This window comes from Macaca mulatta, chromosome 10 (assembly GCF_049350105.2).
Source record: "Macaca mulatta isolate MMU2019108-1 chromosome 10, T2T-MMU8v2.0, whole genome shotgun sequence".
In the NCBI taxonomy this organism is placed as follows: domain Eukaryota; kingdom Metazoa; phylum Chordata; class Mammalia; order Primates; family Cercopithecidae; genus Macaca; species Macaca mulatta.
The window spans coordinates 87,932,368-87,948,493 of NC_133415.1; the positions used below are offsets into that span (position 1 = coordinate 87,932,368).

A 16,126-nucleotide genomic window follows, 5' to 3' on the forward strand; every position below is an offset into this window, starting at 1 on the left:
TTTTTTTCTTTGAGACAGAGTCTCATTCTGTCCCCCAGGCAGGAGTGCAGTGGCACAATTTCGGCTCACTGCAAGCTCCGCCTCCCAGGTTCACACCATTCTCCTGCCTCAGCCTCCTGAGTAGCTAGGACTACAGGCGCCCGCCACCGTCCGGCTAATTTTTTTGTATTTTTTTTTGTAGAGACAGTGTTTCACTGCACTAGCCAGGATGGTCTCGATCTCCTGACCTCATGATCCGCCCGCCTCGGCCTCCCAAAGTGCTGGGAATTACAGGCCTCAGCCACCGTGCCCGGCCTATTTAGAACTTTTAAAAAGACACAAAGGTTCTGTACTTGGAAACATAGCTAAATAGATATCCTGAGTGGCCCTCTCACTGAAAATAACTGGTGACCCTAAGCTTCAAAATTCCCCTCCTCCCTGCAGAGGGGGAATAGGAGACCAAGGCCAGGCCTGCACCAGGTGGAAGTCTGATAAAAGGTCCCTATGTAAGCCAGGCGCGGTGGCTCACGTCTGTAACACCAGCACTTTGGGAGGGCGAGGTGGACAGACCACGAGGTCAGGAGATGGAGACCATCCTGGCCAACATGGTGAAACCCCGTCTCTACTAAAAATACAAAATATTAGCCAGGCATGGTGGCGCACGCCTGTAGTCCCAGCTACTCGGGAGGCTGAGGCAGGAGAATCCCCTTGAACCCAGGAGGCGGAGGTTGCAGTGAGCCAAGATGGCACCACTGCACTCCAGCCTGGGCAACAGAGTGAGACTCCATCTCAAAAAAAAAAAAAGTCCAGGTGCGGTGGCTCACGCCTGTAATCCCAGCACTTTAGGAGTCCGAGGCAGGCGGATTGCGTGAGCTCAGGAGTTTACGACCAGCCTGATAAACACAGTGAAACCCCGTCTCTATTAAAAATACAAAAAATTAGCTGGGCGTGGCGGTGTGTGCCTGTAGTCCCAGTTACTCGGGAGGCTGAGGCAGGAGAATTTCTTGAACCCAGGAGGCGGAAGTTGCAGTGAGCTGACATCACGCCACTGCACTCCAGCATGGGCGACAGAGCCAGACTCCGTCTCAAAAAAAAAATAAAATAAAATAAAGAAAAGAAATCTACATGTATGTACATTATGGTAAAGCTGCAGAGGCCGGGCGCAGTGGCTCACGCTTGTAATCCCAGCACTTTGGGAGGCCGAGGCAGGTGGATCACCTGAGGTCGGGAGTTCAAGACCAGCCTGACCAACATGGAGAAACCCCGTCTCTACTAAAAATACAAAATTAGCCAGGCATGGTGGCACACACCTGTAATCCCAGCTACTCGGGAGGCTGAGGCAGGAGAATCGCTTGAACCCGGGAGGCGGAAGTTGCGGTGAGCCGAGATCGCGCCATTGCACTCCAGCCTGGGCAAAAAGAGCGAAACTCTGTCTCAAAAAAAAAAAACAACAAAAAACAAAAACAAATAAAAAAAAAAAAACACTGCAGAACACCAAAGGGAAAAAAGATCTCGAATGCAGCCAGAATCCATGTAATAAGTATTAATGCTGAGTGATGGGCACATCTGGTTCATTATACTATTTTCTCTACTTTTATGTTTGAAGTTTTCCATAATAAAAAGTTTTTAAAAGGAGACACCAAAGTGAAAACCAAAACAAGATTCTCTACAAAGAAATAATAAATTGACAGGTTACTTCTTAACAATAATGAAACCAGAAGATATTGGAAAATTTTTTCAATACAATAAGAGAAAGTAATCATCAACCTAGAACCATACACCCAGCAAAAATATCACCCAAAGGCCAACCAAAGACAGTGGAATAAAGACATTTTCATATAAACAAAAGCTGGGAATGTTTGCGAAGCACACACCTGCATTAAAGGAAATTCTAAAGGAAATACTTTGGAGAAAAGGTCTGACACACGAAAAGAAAAGATAGTCAAAAAAGTGGTAAAAAGGCCAGGCACAGTGGCTCACGCCTGTAATTCCAGCACTTTGGGAAGCCAAGGCAGGTGGATCACTCAAGGTCAGGAGTTTGAGACCAGCCTGGCCAATGTGGTGAAACACCATCTGTACTAAAAATACAAAAATTAGCCTGGCGTGGTGGTGCACACCTGTAATCCCAGCTACTCGGGAGTCTGAGGCAGGAGAATCATTTAAACCCAGGAGGTGGAGGTTGCAGTGAGCCAAGATCGTGCCATTGCACTCCAGCCTGGGTGACAGAGTGAGACTCTATTTCAAACCAAAAACAACAACAAAAAAGTGGTAAATATATGCGTAAATGCAAAACTTCAACAGTATAGAACAAAAATTATAATGTATGGAGGGTTTAAAACAAATAACTAAAATATATAACTATAGCATATAGGTCAGGATGTTCTCTAAGCCAGGTTTTGCATTATTCAGGAGTAGAACAAAGATTTTCACTAAATTTAGACTTTGATAAGTTATGTTTATTAAATTTACTTGGTAAACTATGTAAAAAGCTAGATATTGTGCATAATTTCCATACTGGTAAGAGGAAAATGGAATGAGGGAAAAACAATCTAAAGAAGGCATGAAAAAGGGCAGAATAAAGGAACATAAAGAAGATGGCACAGGGCCGGGTGCAGTGGCTCACACCTATAATCCCAGCACTTTGGGAGGCTGAGGAGGGCGGATCACCTGAGGTCAGGAGTTCGAGACTAGCCTGGCCAACATGGTGAAACCCCATCTGTACTAAAAATACAAAAATTAGCAGGGCATGGTGGCGAGCACCTGCAATCCCAGCTACATGGGAGGCTGAGACAGGATAATCGCTTGAACCCGGGAGGCAGAGGTTGCAGTAAGCCGAGATCGCACCACTACACTCCCGCCTGGGCAACAGAGCGAGACTCCATCTCAAAAAAAAAACAGAAGATGGCACAGAGAGCACAATACTGTAGAAATGAGTGCAAATATATCAGTAATTACAGTAAATGTAAATGGATTAAATGTTTCAGTTAAAGATTGTCAGAATGGATAAAATATAATACACTATTTGCAAAAGATGTATCTAATCATAAAATTACAGAAAGATGGAAAGGATAGAAAAAGATACATGGGAAAATGTCAACCAAAAGAAAGCTGGTATCAATTATATTCATATCAAAAATGAAGGTATAAGAACGACTTTCATTCACGGATGACAAACTGGGCTCAGAAGCTGGGAGACACAGCCAACAAGCACAGCCTCCAACTCACGCCGGATTCCTAAACCAGGATTTTAGACCATGTTGTCCCTCTGCTCTCTTCTCTTTTTTAAAATTTTTATGGATCATATGTCTGGAATATAAGTTTCATTGCAGAAAACATACAAAATAATGGGGAAAAGTAGAACTCTGCCATCCAGAGGTGACAGCTGTTAAGTGGTCTAGAGGTCAATGCAAATAAGGGTTGTGGTAGCTTCACAAGAATCACTGGAAGTCTGCTAAAAAAACTGATCCTAGGACCCAACCCAGAGATTCCAATTCATTAGGTTTAGGGTGGAGCTTCAACATTTGGATTTTTTAAAAGGTCCTAAGTGGTTCCTACGGGCAGCCAAGTTTGGAAGATTAATGCCCTAGATTTGCACTGTCCAATACAATAATCACTAACCACATGTGACTATTTAAATTTAATATCATTAAAATTAAATGAAATTAAAAATTCAGTTCCATAGTTGTAGTAGATACATTCCAAATGCTCAAGAGCTCATGTGGTTAGTGGCTACCACACTGGCCAAAACACAGAAAATAAAACATTTCCATCATTGCAGAAAATTGGATTGGACAGACAGTAAGTTCCAAGAAGGCAAGGATCATATCTCTCTTGTTCATAGCTGTGTGCCTAGTATCAAATATATATTAAAGAGGTGAGTAATCTGGTGTATTTCTTTCCAGGCTTTTAGTCTCCTGGTCACTTTCATATCTGAAACTGATGAGGAAATCCTGAGACTTCCCCACCTCATCCTCCAGGAGAGAAGGAGAGCTCTGTCGGTCAGAGGTTTAGGCCAAGGGTCCTGGCATGGTCAGTCCTTAAAATCCTATTTACCACTTTTTGGTTTACAGAGGCAACTTCACACTCTCTTTTCTTTTAAAGGTCCTAGAGAGCAGCCCTCACCTCGAATGTTGGTTTCAAACACAGAGGCGTTCACATCAATATCAAAGTCCACGTTGTCCTGGAGCACTTCAACCACTCTTTGGAATTCTGAGACATTCCCCAAAATCTGGAAATAAAAAGGAGACCTGACGTTGAGGCTGTTGCATGCATGGAGGCAGATTCAGAGTCTGGGATCCTATGTTGATGTGGCCCTCACAAATTCCACTTAAGACCTCCAGTTTCTTTCCTAGGATTGGTGACAGCAGAAGAAAGCACTGAGAGCTAGAGATCATCCAGAGACTTCATATCAAGAGACTGGTTAAGTAAATTCCTAGGTCCCAATTAAGAGTGACGATGTAGTCATTTAAAACGGACACAATAGGCCGGGCGCGGTGGCTCAAGCCTGTAATCCAGCACTTTGAGAGGCCGAGACGGGCGGATCATGAGGTCAGGAGATCGAGACCATCCTGGCTAACACTGTGAAACCCCGTCTCTACTAAGAAATACAAAAAACTAGCCGGGCGAGGTGGCGGGCGCCTGTAGTCCCAGCTACTCGGGAGGCTGAGGCAGGAGAATGGCGTAAACCCAGGAGGTGGAGCTTGCAGTGAGCTGAGATCTGGCCACTGCACTCCAGCCTGGGCGACAGAGCGAGACTCCGCCTCAAAAACAACCAAACAAACAAACAAACAAAAACGGACACAATATAAAGAATGCAAACTACACGGAAGTCTTAGGTTTTTTGTTTTGTTTTTTTGAGACAGAGTCTCACTCTGTCGCCCAGGGTGGAGTGCAGTGGCAAGATCTCAGCTTACTTCAAGCTCCGCCTCCCGGATTCTCCTGCCTCAGCCTCCTGAGTAGCTGGGATTATGCGCCACCATGCCCAGCTAATTTTTGTATTTTTAGTAGAGACAGGGTTTCACCATATTGGCCAGGCTGGTCTCGAACTCCTAACCTCGTGATCCACCCGCCTCGGCCTCCCAAAGTGCTGGGATTACAGGAGTGAGCCACCGCACCCAGCCAAAAGTCTTAGTTTGACATTTTGCAGTAGGTATCAGTTGTTTTTAACCCTGTCTTGTCATGTTCAACCTTGTGGAAAACAGAACAGGTTGGCTGACCCAAAACTAAATTCATTCCTACCCTCTTTACCTCATGGCCTCCCACCAGAGGTTGGAAATCCAGAAGCTTTCTGAGCCTCCTTTGCTGCTGCAGTTGATTGTTTACCCAGTCAATTCTGACCCTTGAGAATTCTACTGGGGGCACTTCTGGGAAGGCTTCTGTTTTCTTAATACCAAGGGACAAACACAGCTAACATGGCTTTTAGTCTCTCTCTTTCTGCCTTGAACTCAGACTTGATTTCTGAAGCGATGGCAGCTATGTGAGACCATGAGGTACTAAGCATGAGAATAAAAGCCAAACCACTAACGATACTAGAATGCAAAGCTACAAAGAGCCTAGTCTCTGATAACACGGTTGAGTAGCTGACCCAACGCTAGAAATTACCTCTAGACTTTCTTTTGCTTGAGAAAATAAACCCTTTTTATTTCAACCATTAGCCAAATGCAATCTCAATCTCTCTTCTTTTGACAATAAATAACATCTCAGTTCACCCTCTAGGAATCACTCTTCCCCAGTAGTCACTCCTGTGATTTGGGAGAGGCTGATCCCATCCCTCTGGCTATGGAATGGGTACTTGACCTGGACCAGTCCAAGACTTTTTTTTGTTTTGTTTTGAGACAGGGTCTTGCTCTGTTGCACAAGTTGGAGTGCAGTGGTGTGATCATAGCTCATCACAGCCTTGAACTCCGGGGCTCAAGTAATGCTGGCCTCCCAAACTGCTGGGATTACAGGCATGAACCACCACACCTGGCCCTTTTTACCTTTCTAAGCATCAGGTTTCTTTTATATCTTTTGTTTGTTTGTTTGTCTGAGACAGGGTTTTATTCTATTACCCAGACCAGAGTGCAGTGGTGCAATCTTGGCTCACTGCAACCTCTGCCTCCCTGACTCAAACAATCCTCCCACCTCACCCTCCTCCCAAACAGATGGAGCCACAGACATGTGCCATCATGCCTAATTTTTTATATTTTTGGTAGAGACGGGGTTTCACCATATTGCCCAGGCTGGTCTTGAACTCCTGTGCTTAAGTGATCCTCCCGCCTTGGCCTCCCAAAGTGCTGGGATTACAGGCGTGAGCCACTGCACCCAGTCGTAAGCATCAGGTTTCTTAGCCATAAGAAGGAGTAAATGTACTTACCTCAAGAAGTTGTTGGAAGAATTAATACATGTCTGTACTAAGCCCTACACAAACATACTAATTAGTCACTGATATTATTTTTTTATTTTTAATTTTTTGAGACAGAGTTTCACTCGTCACCCAGGCTGGAGTGCAATGGTGCAATCTCAGCTCACTGCAACCTCTGCCTCCCGGGTTCAAGCAATTCTCCTGCCTCAGCCTCCCCAGTAGCTGGGATAACAGACATGTGCCACTACGCCAGGCTAATTTTTTGTATTTTAATAGAGACGGGGTTTCACCATATTGGCTGGGCTGCTCTCGAACCCCTGACCTCAGGTGATCTGCCTGCCTCAGCCTTCCAAAGTGCTGGGATCACAGGTGTGAGCCACCGTGCTCAACCTGATATCCTTTTATTATCATTGAACATGGCTCCTAGAATGTAAGCCTCTGAAAACAGGAGGATGTCAAAGTCTCTGTATCCTCCACAGAGTTATACAAGCCTATTACAAGTCTCCATACATAACAGGTCCTCTATAAATGTTTGCTAAATAAATGAATCTGCATAAGTTGTAGTTCATTTTTCCCTATGTAGCTAGGCAACTGCAGCGGACAGTTCAGAATCATGAGATGCAAATAAAAGGCCTAGGAAAGGAATTCATTTTTCACCCACAGTCAAGCTGCCAAAAGAGGAAGGATATTGGTTATGTAATGGTGGAAAGGAAAAGAAACAGACGAGATACTTACCAGCAAGGTGTCCAGTGCGTCAATTAGAGTCAGAGAAAAACTGCAAAAGGACAGAAATCCCAGCCGCTTAGTAAGAAAATCAAATACCAGACATTATGGCTGCCCTAGATCTGATCCCCTTAAAAGTAAATGAGGCAAGGTAATGCCTCTGCCTGTCCCACTTACAGTCACAACAGAGAAACCACAGTGAAAATCGCAGGGATCCTCTGACCCACTTAATGCACCTGGGAGGGTTGGCTGATGTAGCTCCATTGTAATTAAATTCATCACCTATATTCTGGCATTCTCCTCTACCATTGGGAGGCAGTATACGATTGTAGCTTAAAGCACAGGCTTTTCACCGATTTTCACATCTAGGAATTTACCCCACAGTGAACAGCTATTTGACAGTGTTCATGGCAGTATTGTTTAGAACAGCAAGAGGCTGGAAAGAACCCAACTGTCTGCCCATTAATGGGTGATTAAACTGTGTTATAAACAGTGCAAAACTATGAAGTTATCAAAAAGATTGTCATCAAGACTTCTATGTGCTGATGGAAAGATATTCGAATTGTTTTTAATGAAAAAGACAGGGTGGTTTAGTATGTTTCCATCTGTGTTTCAAAAAGACATACTTACTGACAGAAAGCAGATCAGAAATTGTTAGGGTCAGTGGTGGTGCAGGGATGAACTATAAAGGGTCACAAGGGAGCTTTTTAAGATAACAGAAGTGTTTCATATCTTGACTGTGATGGTGGTCACTATGCACTTAAAACGAGCGTAGGCCAGGCATGGTGGCTCATGCCTGTAATCCCCCAGCACTTTGGGAGGCCGAGGTGGGTGGATCACCTTAGGTCAGGAGTTCAAGACCAGCCTGGCCAAATGGCAAAACCCCATCTCCACAAAAAAATTATCCAGGTGTGGTGGTGGGCTCCTATAATCCCAGCTACCTGGGAGGCTGAGGCAGGAGAATCGCTTGAAGCCAGGAGGCGGAGGTTGCAGTGAGCCAAGATCACACCATTGCACGCCAGCCTGGGAAACAACAAACTCCATCTCAAAAAACAAAAAGAGTATACTTTATTATATGTAAATTATGCCTTTAAGAAGTTCATTTTAAAAAGATACACATATACACATCTATATGTATAATGGCACAAACCAAGAATATTTCTGGAGAGATACGAAGGAAAGTTAATAGTTGGAATTCTAGGGTATGGGAGATATTTATTGTACATAATTTTTTACCACTTGAATTTGCCATTTGTATTTACTTTGTTGCAACTTAAAAAAATAAAAACCATCACAAGTTTTGAGTTTAATTTCTCTCGACCTTAGCACATTCGTGTGTAAAACAGGGATAATGACACCTAACTCGTATGGGGTATTAAGATAATTAAAGGAGATGACACAGTAAAATGTTTAGCACAGTGTTCAATCAATGCCAGCTTCAGCTAATGCAATGATTCTTCACTCAGCAAGGAATAAGCCAGTGAATTCCAGCTCTCATAGATTTTTATTCTAGTGGGAAGGAGAAAGACAAACCAGTAGATAAGTGAAAATGAGAGTATCAAAGAGAAGTGCTACAAAGAAAATAAAACAGGTAACTTGTGAGAGTGACTTAAAAGGGAGTCGTGGGTCGTTAGGGAAGCGGATGCTGAGGAGGTGACTACTGAGCTGAGATCTGAATGACAAGCAGCAGCCAGTTATGGGAGGAAAACCGGGAGAGTGTATTTCAGGCACAGGGAACACCAACTACAAACAGTTAAGTTTTAGGAGTGTCACACTCCTTCCTCGACCTGAATGCCCACCTGCACAATGAAAGGGTTGGGTTTTCTAATTCTTGGAGCCCTTCCACGGTTTCTTGTTACTCCAGAAATTGCCTATGTCCCCACAGCTGGTGCCTGTTACTGCTGGCGCTGAGCCCAGTGATCCAGCCCACCCGGCTAATCTAGGACTTTTTTTTCACTGAGAGAGGCTAAATGGATCCTGGAGGTGATAGCAAGAATTGGAGGGAGCGCGGTTGTAGCTCATCTGGGGGCTTTCCGGTGCCGGTGAGGAGACCATGAAGCCAGCAGCCCCAGTTGACCCGCCCGCCTAGGCCCGGAGAGTCAGACCCTGGCCGCCCCTTGCCCCTCCGCTCGCACTACCTGCCCCAGGTGTCGTGCCCGTCACAGGTGAGAGGTCGTAGCTCATCGAAGGGAAAGGCATTCTCCAGGTAGCTGTCGTAGGCGTGGTAGAACATGGCCTTGACTCGCTCCCTGGGCGTGGGACGAGAAATCAGGCATGGGGCCAGAACACAAAAACAAGCAGGGGAAGAACAAGATACAGGGCGGAAAGTGGGAATCACTAGCTGATTTCTGCCTGGGACCTAGCGGCGGGGTCCGAGCAAGTCGGGGTAGGAGACCTGGGATGGACAGAAAGGGAAGGGACCCGGTTCGCGCATCCCATTCCCCAATTGCGAAAGGGCGGGAACCTGGCCTCCTTCACCTGTAGTGGGCGGGATCTGGCGCGGAGCCGTCGGGACCTGGCGCACCATGGTGCAGAGGCAGCAGCGCGCACAGGAGGCCGAGCGAGATGAGCAGCCGGAAAGGCATAGAGCTCGCGTCCTCTCAGCGCCGCCGCCGCAGCAGCAGCCACTGCAACCAGCTCATCCTGGGAGCTGCTGCGGGTTCTTCCGGGGACCCGCGCCACTGCGCCTGCGCGCTGAGAAATCAGCCTCTCACTTCCGGACTACAAGCCCCGGAATGCAATGGGCAGCGAAACGTGGCCGAAGAGCAACTTGGGATATACGGTTTCGGAAACACTGATCAACGTGTCTTAAAGACAGTGGCTGTTGTTACTACTGTTATTAATTAGTGTTTTAATAATAACAGCTAGCGTGCATTGAGCACTTATTGTGTACTAGTACTGTACGGAGCATTTAAAATGCATTCTATCATATTTGTTTCAACAACCTTATTAAGCATGAAGGCTGGGTAAACATGAGAAATGTTCAGCCTCTACCATTATTATGTAGCAGAAGGAGCCGCAGACAAAACTCAGACGCCGGGTTAAAGAAGGAAGGAGCTTTAATCGGCTGGGAGCGTGGGCTGACTCAAGTCTCAAAAACCGAGCTCCCCGAGTGAGCAATTCCTGTCTCTTTTAAGAGCTTACAACTCTAAGAGGGTCCGCCTGAGAGGGTCGTGATTGATTGAGGAAGCAGTGGGTATGTGCCTAGGGGCTGCATGCACCGGTAATCAGAAGGGAACAGAACAGGACAGGGATTTTTACAATGCTTTTCCATACAATGTCTGGAATCTATAGATAATATAACCGGTTAGTTCAGGGCTGGATCTTTAATTACCAGGCCTGGAATGCAGCGCTGGGCTGTCTGACTACTGATTTAACTTCTGTCTTTAACTCCTACTTTTTATTTGAGGCAGAAATTGGGCATAAGATAATATGAGGGGTGGTCTGCTCCGCTATTTAGGGATATTAAGCTTCCCAAACCAGTTACTTGTTGATTGTATAAGATACAACTCACATTTATTTGTCCAAAACTTCCACTTTTTTTTTTTTTTTTTTTATCTCTTGCATTTTCTGATGCTGTCACTCTTGAGGTTTCCTGAAATCCCTTCAGTTCTAGAAATTCATGACATTTCTTTCCTTCCACTTTGGGATGTGGTTACACAATCACGGTCCCTTCAGTCTCCATCTCAAACCGGAAGCTTACCCCTATCAGCCCTGTAGAATGTCTTAGGTAAGAATGAATACCTTGGTCAGGCGCGGTGGCCCAAAGCCTGTAATCCCAGCACTTTGGGAGGTTGAGGCGGGTGGATCACCTAAGGTTAAGAGATCGAAACCAGCCTGGCCAACATGGTGAAACCCCGTCTTTACTAAAAATACGAAAATTAGCCAGGCGTGGTGGTGGGTGCCTGTAATCCCAGCTACTGGGGAGGCTGAGGCAGGAGAATCGCTTGAAACTGGAAGGCAGAGGTTGCAGTGTGCCAGGATCGCACCACTGCACTCCAGCCTGGGCAAAAGAGCAAAACTCCATCTCAAAAAAAAATAAAAGAAAGAAAAAAGAATGACTACTCTGGAGCACTATAGCTTTCAGGAGGTTTGTGATCCATTTCTCCATTTCCCTTATTCCCAAGTTTCTCAAGTTTGGTCAGCACCTTAGACCACAGCAACACCCATGACTGTGGTCAGTGTGACATGCAGTAGAACCAACCCTGAATTTGAAGTCAGATCTAGGCTCCAGTTAATTACAACTCTGTCACTCATCTATAACCTGTGTATGTGACCCTCTCCTCTGGGGCTAGCATCCTTGTCTATAAATAATGAGGTGTTTGAACAAATGGATCTTTGAGATCATTTTCGGTCTAGCTTTCTATGATTCTAGGATTGGCTATCTCCTATTTGCTGAAAAAGGCACATGGAAGTGGTAGCTCAGTTTGTTGAGCCGGAGTGCAGCCAGGCTTGGTCTCCTTTGGTCCCACATCTATCCCTGAAAACATCCCCCAAGTAAGTGTCTCAAAATGCCATCCATTGATAGAATTAAATCCCTGACAACCCAGAGAGATTGAGGTGATATAGCCTAGAGGCTAAAAGTATGGGCTTTATATTTGGGCAGACCTGAGTTGGAGTACTAGCTTCATCACCTGTTAGGATATGACCCTGCCAGTTTTTCTCTGAGCCTCAGTTATCTCATCTGTATAATAGGAATAGTATTAGTACCTACTTAATAGGATTGTGAGGATTTGGTGAGCTATTGCATGTAAAGCACCTGGCATCGTGTCTGGCAGAAGAGACACTCAGTAAATATTAGGATGTTTTTATTTTTTATTTATTTATTTTTTGAGATGGAGTTTCATTCTTGTCGCCCAGGCTGGAGTGCAATGGTGTGATCTCAGCTCGCTGCAACCTCTGCCTTCTGGGTTCAAGCGATTCTCCTGCCTCAGCTTCCGGAGTAGCTGGGATTACAGGCGCCTGCCACTGCACCCAGCTAATTTTTATATTTTTAGTAGAGACAGGGTTTCGCCATGTTGGCAAGGCTGGTCTTGAACTCCTGATCTCAGGTGATCCACCCCACCTCGGCCTCCCAAAGTGTTGGGATTACAGGCGTGAGCCACCGCACCCAGCCTAGGATGTTTTTAGAAACTCTTCTTGGGGCTTCCAGATGGAAGGGAAAGGAGACGACAGTAAGCTGAAACCTGGATAACAACACAGGAGCACTGTATTCGTTTCCTGTGATTCTTCCAACCAATTACCACAAACCAAGTGGCTTAAAGCAACAGAAATTTATTCTCTTGCAGTTTGGGAGGTCAGGAGCCTGAAATCAATTTCACTAGGCTAAAATTAAGTTCTTGACAGGGCCACACCCACTCCAAAGTCTCTAGGGGAGAATCCGTCCCTTGCCTCTCTAGATTCTCCTGAATGCTCGCATTCCTTGGCTTATGGTTGTATCACTCTAGTATCTGCCCGTGTCTTCATATATCCTTCTCTATGGATGTGTCACATCTTCTTCTGCTTTTCTCTTATAAGGACGTTTATAATTGCATTTAGCACCCCCCCATCCCCCCCACCCCCAGATAATACAGGATAAAACTCCCATTCCAAGATTTTTAACTTAATCACGTCTGGAAAAAAAAAAAAGAAAAAAGAAACACCCCTTTTCCAAATAGAGAAACATTTACAGTTTCCAGAGATTAGGACCTGGACTTTAGGGGGCTGTTTCCAGTCTAGCACAGGAACTAAATATTTTTCAGACCTGGGCCTTGCCCTGTTATGAAACTCACCTTCTCCATATTATAAATCCTATAGCTTATTTTTTTTGTCTCCCATTCAAAATTCTAGTGTAGATAAAACTTTTGCAGGAAGGGTGGGTTCAGGTTGCCTGGATTTGGTAACGATAGGTCTCTCTTTATGAGCAAGACTGAAACACTCACAATTTTCCTTTATATTCTTTTTCTAGCTTGATGTCATTTTCCACACTGTCACTGAACAAATAAAACCATGACTTAGGTTTTCACAATTCATGTGACTAATTTCATAGTTCTCTAATGAGAATAAAAAACTTGTTTTACCCTCTGGAAAGTATCAGAACTCTTCTTCCTCTCACTCTGTGTTTATAATATTGGATTCCAGAAGGTTATGACCCACCAGTGAAATGTCACACTTGAGCATTTACTTGTGAAGAGACTCAGGGTAAGTTGCCTACCTCTCTGAGCCTCAATTTCCTATTGTAAAATACAGAAATTGATGATGCCATAAAGGAATTCTGGGAATTAAATGAGATAATGAAAGTGAAAATTCTCAGCACAATGACTGGTATATATTAAGTTCTTGATACATATTAATTCTCTTCCCTGCCTTCCCAACTCTTCCTTTTTTTAAAGCAGAGCAACTGGTTCCATTTACTGAGCATCTGCCCTTAGTCATCCAAGGCGTTATAGGCAATAGTTCCTACCCTCAAAAGTCTGAGGCACAGTGCTGAGCATATAACTAAGATTCCAAAATAATCAAGTCATAGGCCTTTCCCTTGAAGTGCTTGCAATTTTGTTAGAAGGGGAAGATGTCAATTGGAGAATACTTGGAATCATAGGGTGTTCAAGTCTTCCCTGTGGGTGAATAGAGTTTGGAGGGAGCTCAGATGACATCAGTATCTGAGGCCAATGTCCTTGGACAATGTTCAGTGGAACAAGACTTTGACTGGTCGTCAGAAACTCTTGGTCTTGTTACTTGTTTATCCACTATCTCTGTGTGATCTCGGGCAAGTCATTTTCCCTTTTGGGGACTCAGTTTCCATATCTGGAAGATGAAAGAGTGACTATCAGCACAAGGAAAATATTAACAGATCCATACAGAGTTATTGCAAAAAATCAGAAAACAGAATTCAACACACATCAACTGCAGAAATTTCCCCCCGAGAAACATCCATGAAGCAGAATAAAACAGTGCGACAGCATCCCAAACGGAATCTGACTATTTGCCAACAAAATAAGAAAGGAGGGGGATGGGGAGGGGGACAAGAAGACGGAGAAGGAAAAATTGTCACATGTATTGATAATAGCTAACATTTACATAGCAATTAATATGTTCTTTGTACTTTACATCCATCAACCATTAATCCTTACCACAACCCTCTGAGAAAGTGTCATTATCACCATTTTATAAACCAAAAACCTGAAGCACAGATTCTAAGAACTGAAGGGAGATTTAGCAACTTAATCAATGTCTCATACCGAGTAAGTAGAAGAGTCAAGGTTTGGATCCAAACAGCCTATACTCTAACGCATTAATGAAAATAATGACAAATATATAAATAAAAGGCCAATATAGAATTTAACAATGGAGATCTGGTGAACTGCTACAGAGGCCTCTAGCTTCAGCTTCATGTGGTTTTAGGGTCAACATTTCCTTCCCTTTTGCTGGAAAATTAGAGGGAAAAGCTCAATTCCCTGAAGTTGGAAGCCAAGGCATTTTAGATCCCCTTTGGCCAAATACACTTGACCTCTTTCAGCAGGGGAGAATCATTTTTCCAGCATCTGAAGGTCATTTGGTTCTCCCAACTCCCAAAGCCGGGGTTGCATACTACATACTTTTGACTTGCCAAAAAATAAGTTTATCCCTTGGAAATTTCCCATCTGTTGCTTTGTAGAAATGCTTGAACTTCTGTGTGCAGCATGTCTAAACATTTAGATCAATGACTCCCTGGTTAGAGTCCCAGACCTCGCTATTTTTTTTTTTTTTTTTCTTTTTGAGATGAGAGTTTTGCTTTTGTCACCCAGGCTAGAGTGCAGTGGCGTGATCTCAGCTCACCGCAACCTCTGCCTCCCGGGTTCAAGTGATTCTCCTGCCTCAGCCTCCCGAGTAGCTGGGATTACAGGCATGCGTCACCATACCTGGCTAATTTTTATATTTTTGGTAGAGACAGCGTTTCACCATGTTGGCCAGCCTGGTCTCAAACTCCTGACCTCAGGTGATCCACCCACCTCGGCCTCCCAAAGTGTTGAGATGACAGGCATGAGCCACCGTGCCTGGCCTTATGCTTTTATTCTCAATTTATTTTTATTCTTTTTGAGATAGGGTCTCACTCGGTTACCTAGGCATGATCACCACTCACTTCAGCTTCGACCTCCCAGGCTCAAGTGATCTTTCCACCTCAGCCTCCCAATCAGCTGGGACCACAGATACGTGACACTATGCCCAGTTAATTTTTAATTTTTTGTAGAGACAAAGTCTCGCTGTATTGCCCAGGCCAGTCTTGAACTCCTGGGCTCAAGCAATCCTACCGCCTTGGTCTCCCAAAGTGTAGAGATTACAGGCATGAGCCACCACACCTGGCCTCAGACCATGTTTTTATTATGCTTATGTTGGAAGTGAACTCAGACCTGTAGCTAAATCTGCCACGGAATTGTGCACTTCAAAATGGTTAAGATGGTAAGTTGTATCACATGTATTTTGTCACAATTTCTTAAAAATTAAAAAGTGAGGCTGGGCACAGTGGCTCAAGCCTATAATTCCAACACTTTGGGAGGCTGAGGTGGGCAGATTGCTTGAGCCCAGGAATTTGAGACCAGCTTGGGCAACATGGCAAAACCCTGTCACTACAAAAAAAAAGAAAAAAAAATTAGCAGGGTGTAGTGGCATGTGTCCCTAATCAAAGCTACTCAGGAGGCTGAGGAGGGAGGATCACCCTCCCACCTCAGCCTAAATGGAATGGAATAAATGGAATGTGATACAACAAAATTATTTATTATTATTATTATTATTATTATTATTATGTCTGCTGCCCTTTTGAAATACACAATTCTGGCAGAGTGCAGTGGTTCACGCCTGTAATCCCAGCACTTTGGGAGGCCGAGGTGGGCAGATCACCTGAGGTCAGGAGTTCAAGAGCAGCCTGGCCGACAAACCCCATCTCTTCTAAAAATACAAAAATTAGCTGGGTGTGTTGGCGAACGCCTGTAATCTCAGCTACTCGGGAGGCTGAGGCATGAGAATTGCTAGAACCTGGGAGGTGGAGGTTGCAGTGAGCCGAGATCATGCCACTGCACTCCAGCCAGGGCGACAGAGCAAGACTATGTCTCAAAAAAAAAAAAAAAG

At 44.6% G+C, this 16,126-nt stretch overlaps 1 protein-coding gene and 1 long non-coding RNA gene across 4 annotated transcripts in view; both read right to left on the reverse strand.

Moving 5' to 3' along the window:
- The window catches only part of EDEM2 (ER degradation enhancing alpha-mannosidase like protein 2), a 33,496-nt gene extending 23,787 nt beyond the window's left edge, over nucleotides 1-9,709 (reverse strand). Inside the window, 4 exon segments of one of the 3 annotated variants that reach the window (NM_001261036.1) lie at nucleotides 4,102-4,207; nucleotides 7,058-7,097; nucleotides 9,184-9,294; nucleotides 9,524-9,667. In NM_001261036.1, the coding sequence (NP_001247965.1) occupies nucleotides 4,102-4,207; nucleotides 7,058-7,097; nucleotides 9,184-9,294; nucleotides 9,524-9,630 (364 nt within the window). In that variant the 5' untranslated portion in view covers nucleotides 9,631-9,667. 3 annotated transcript variants of the gene reach the window in all.
- A 3,136-nt stretch (nucleotides 9,710-12,845) lies between these two features.
- Nucleotides 12,846-16,126, reverse strand: part of LOC107000422 (uncharacterized) — an 86,733-nt gene continuing 83,452 nt past the window's right edge. Inside the window, exon 3 of the long non-coding RNA XR_001447544.3 lies at nucleotides 12,846-13,828. This is a non-coding gene — a long non-coding RNA (uncharacterized LOC107000422). The remainder of the gene's footprint in view (nucleotides 13,829-16,126) is intronic.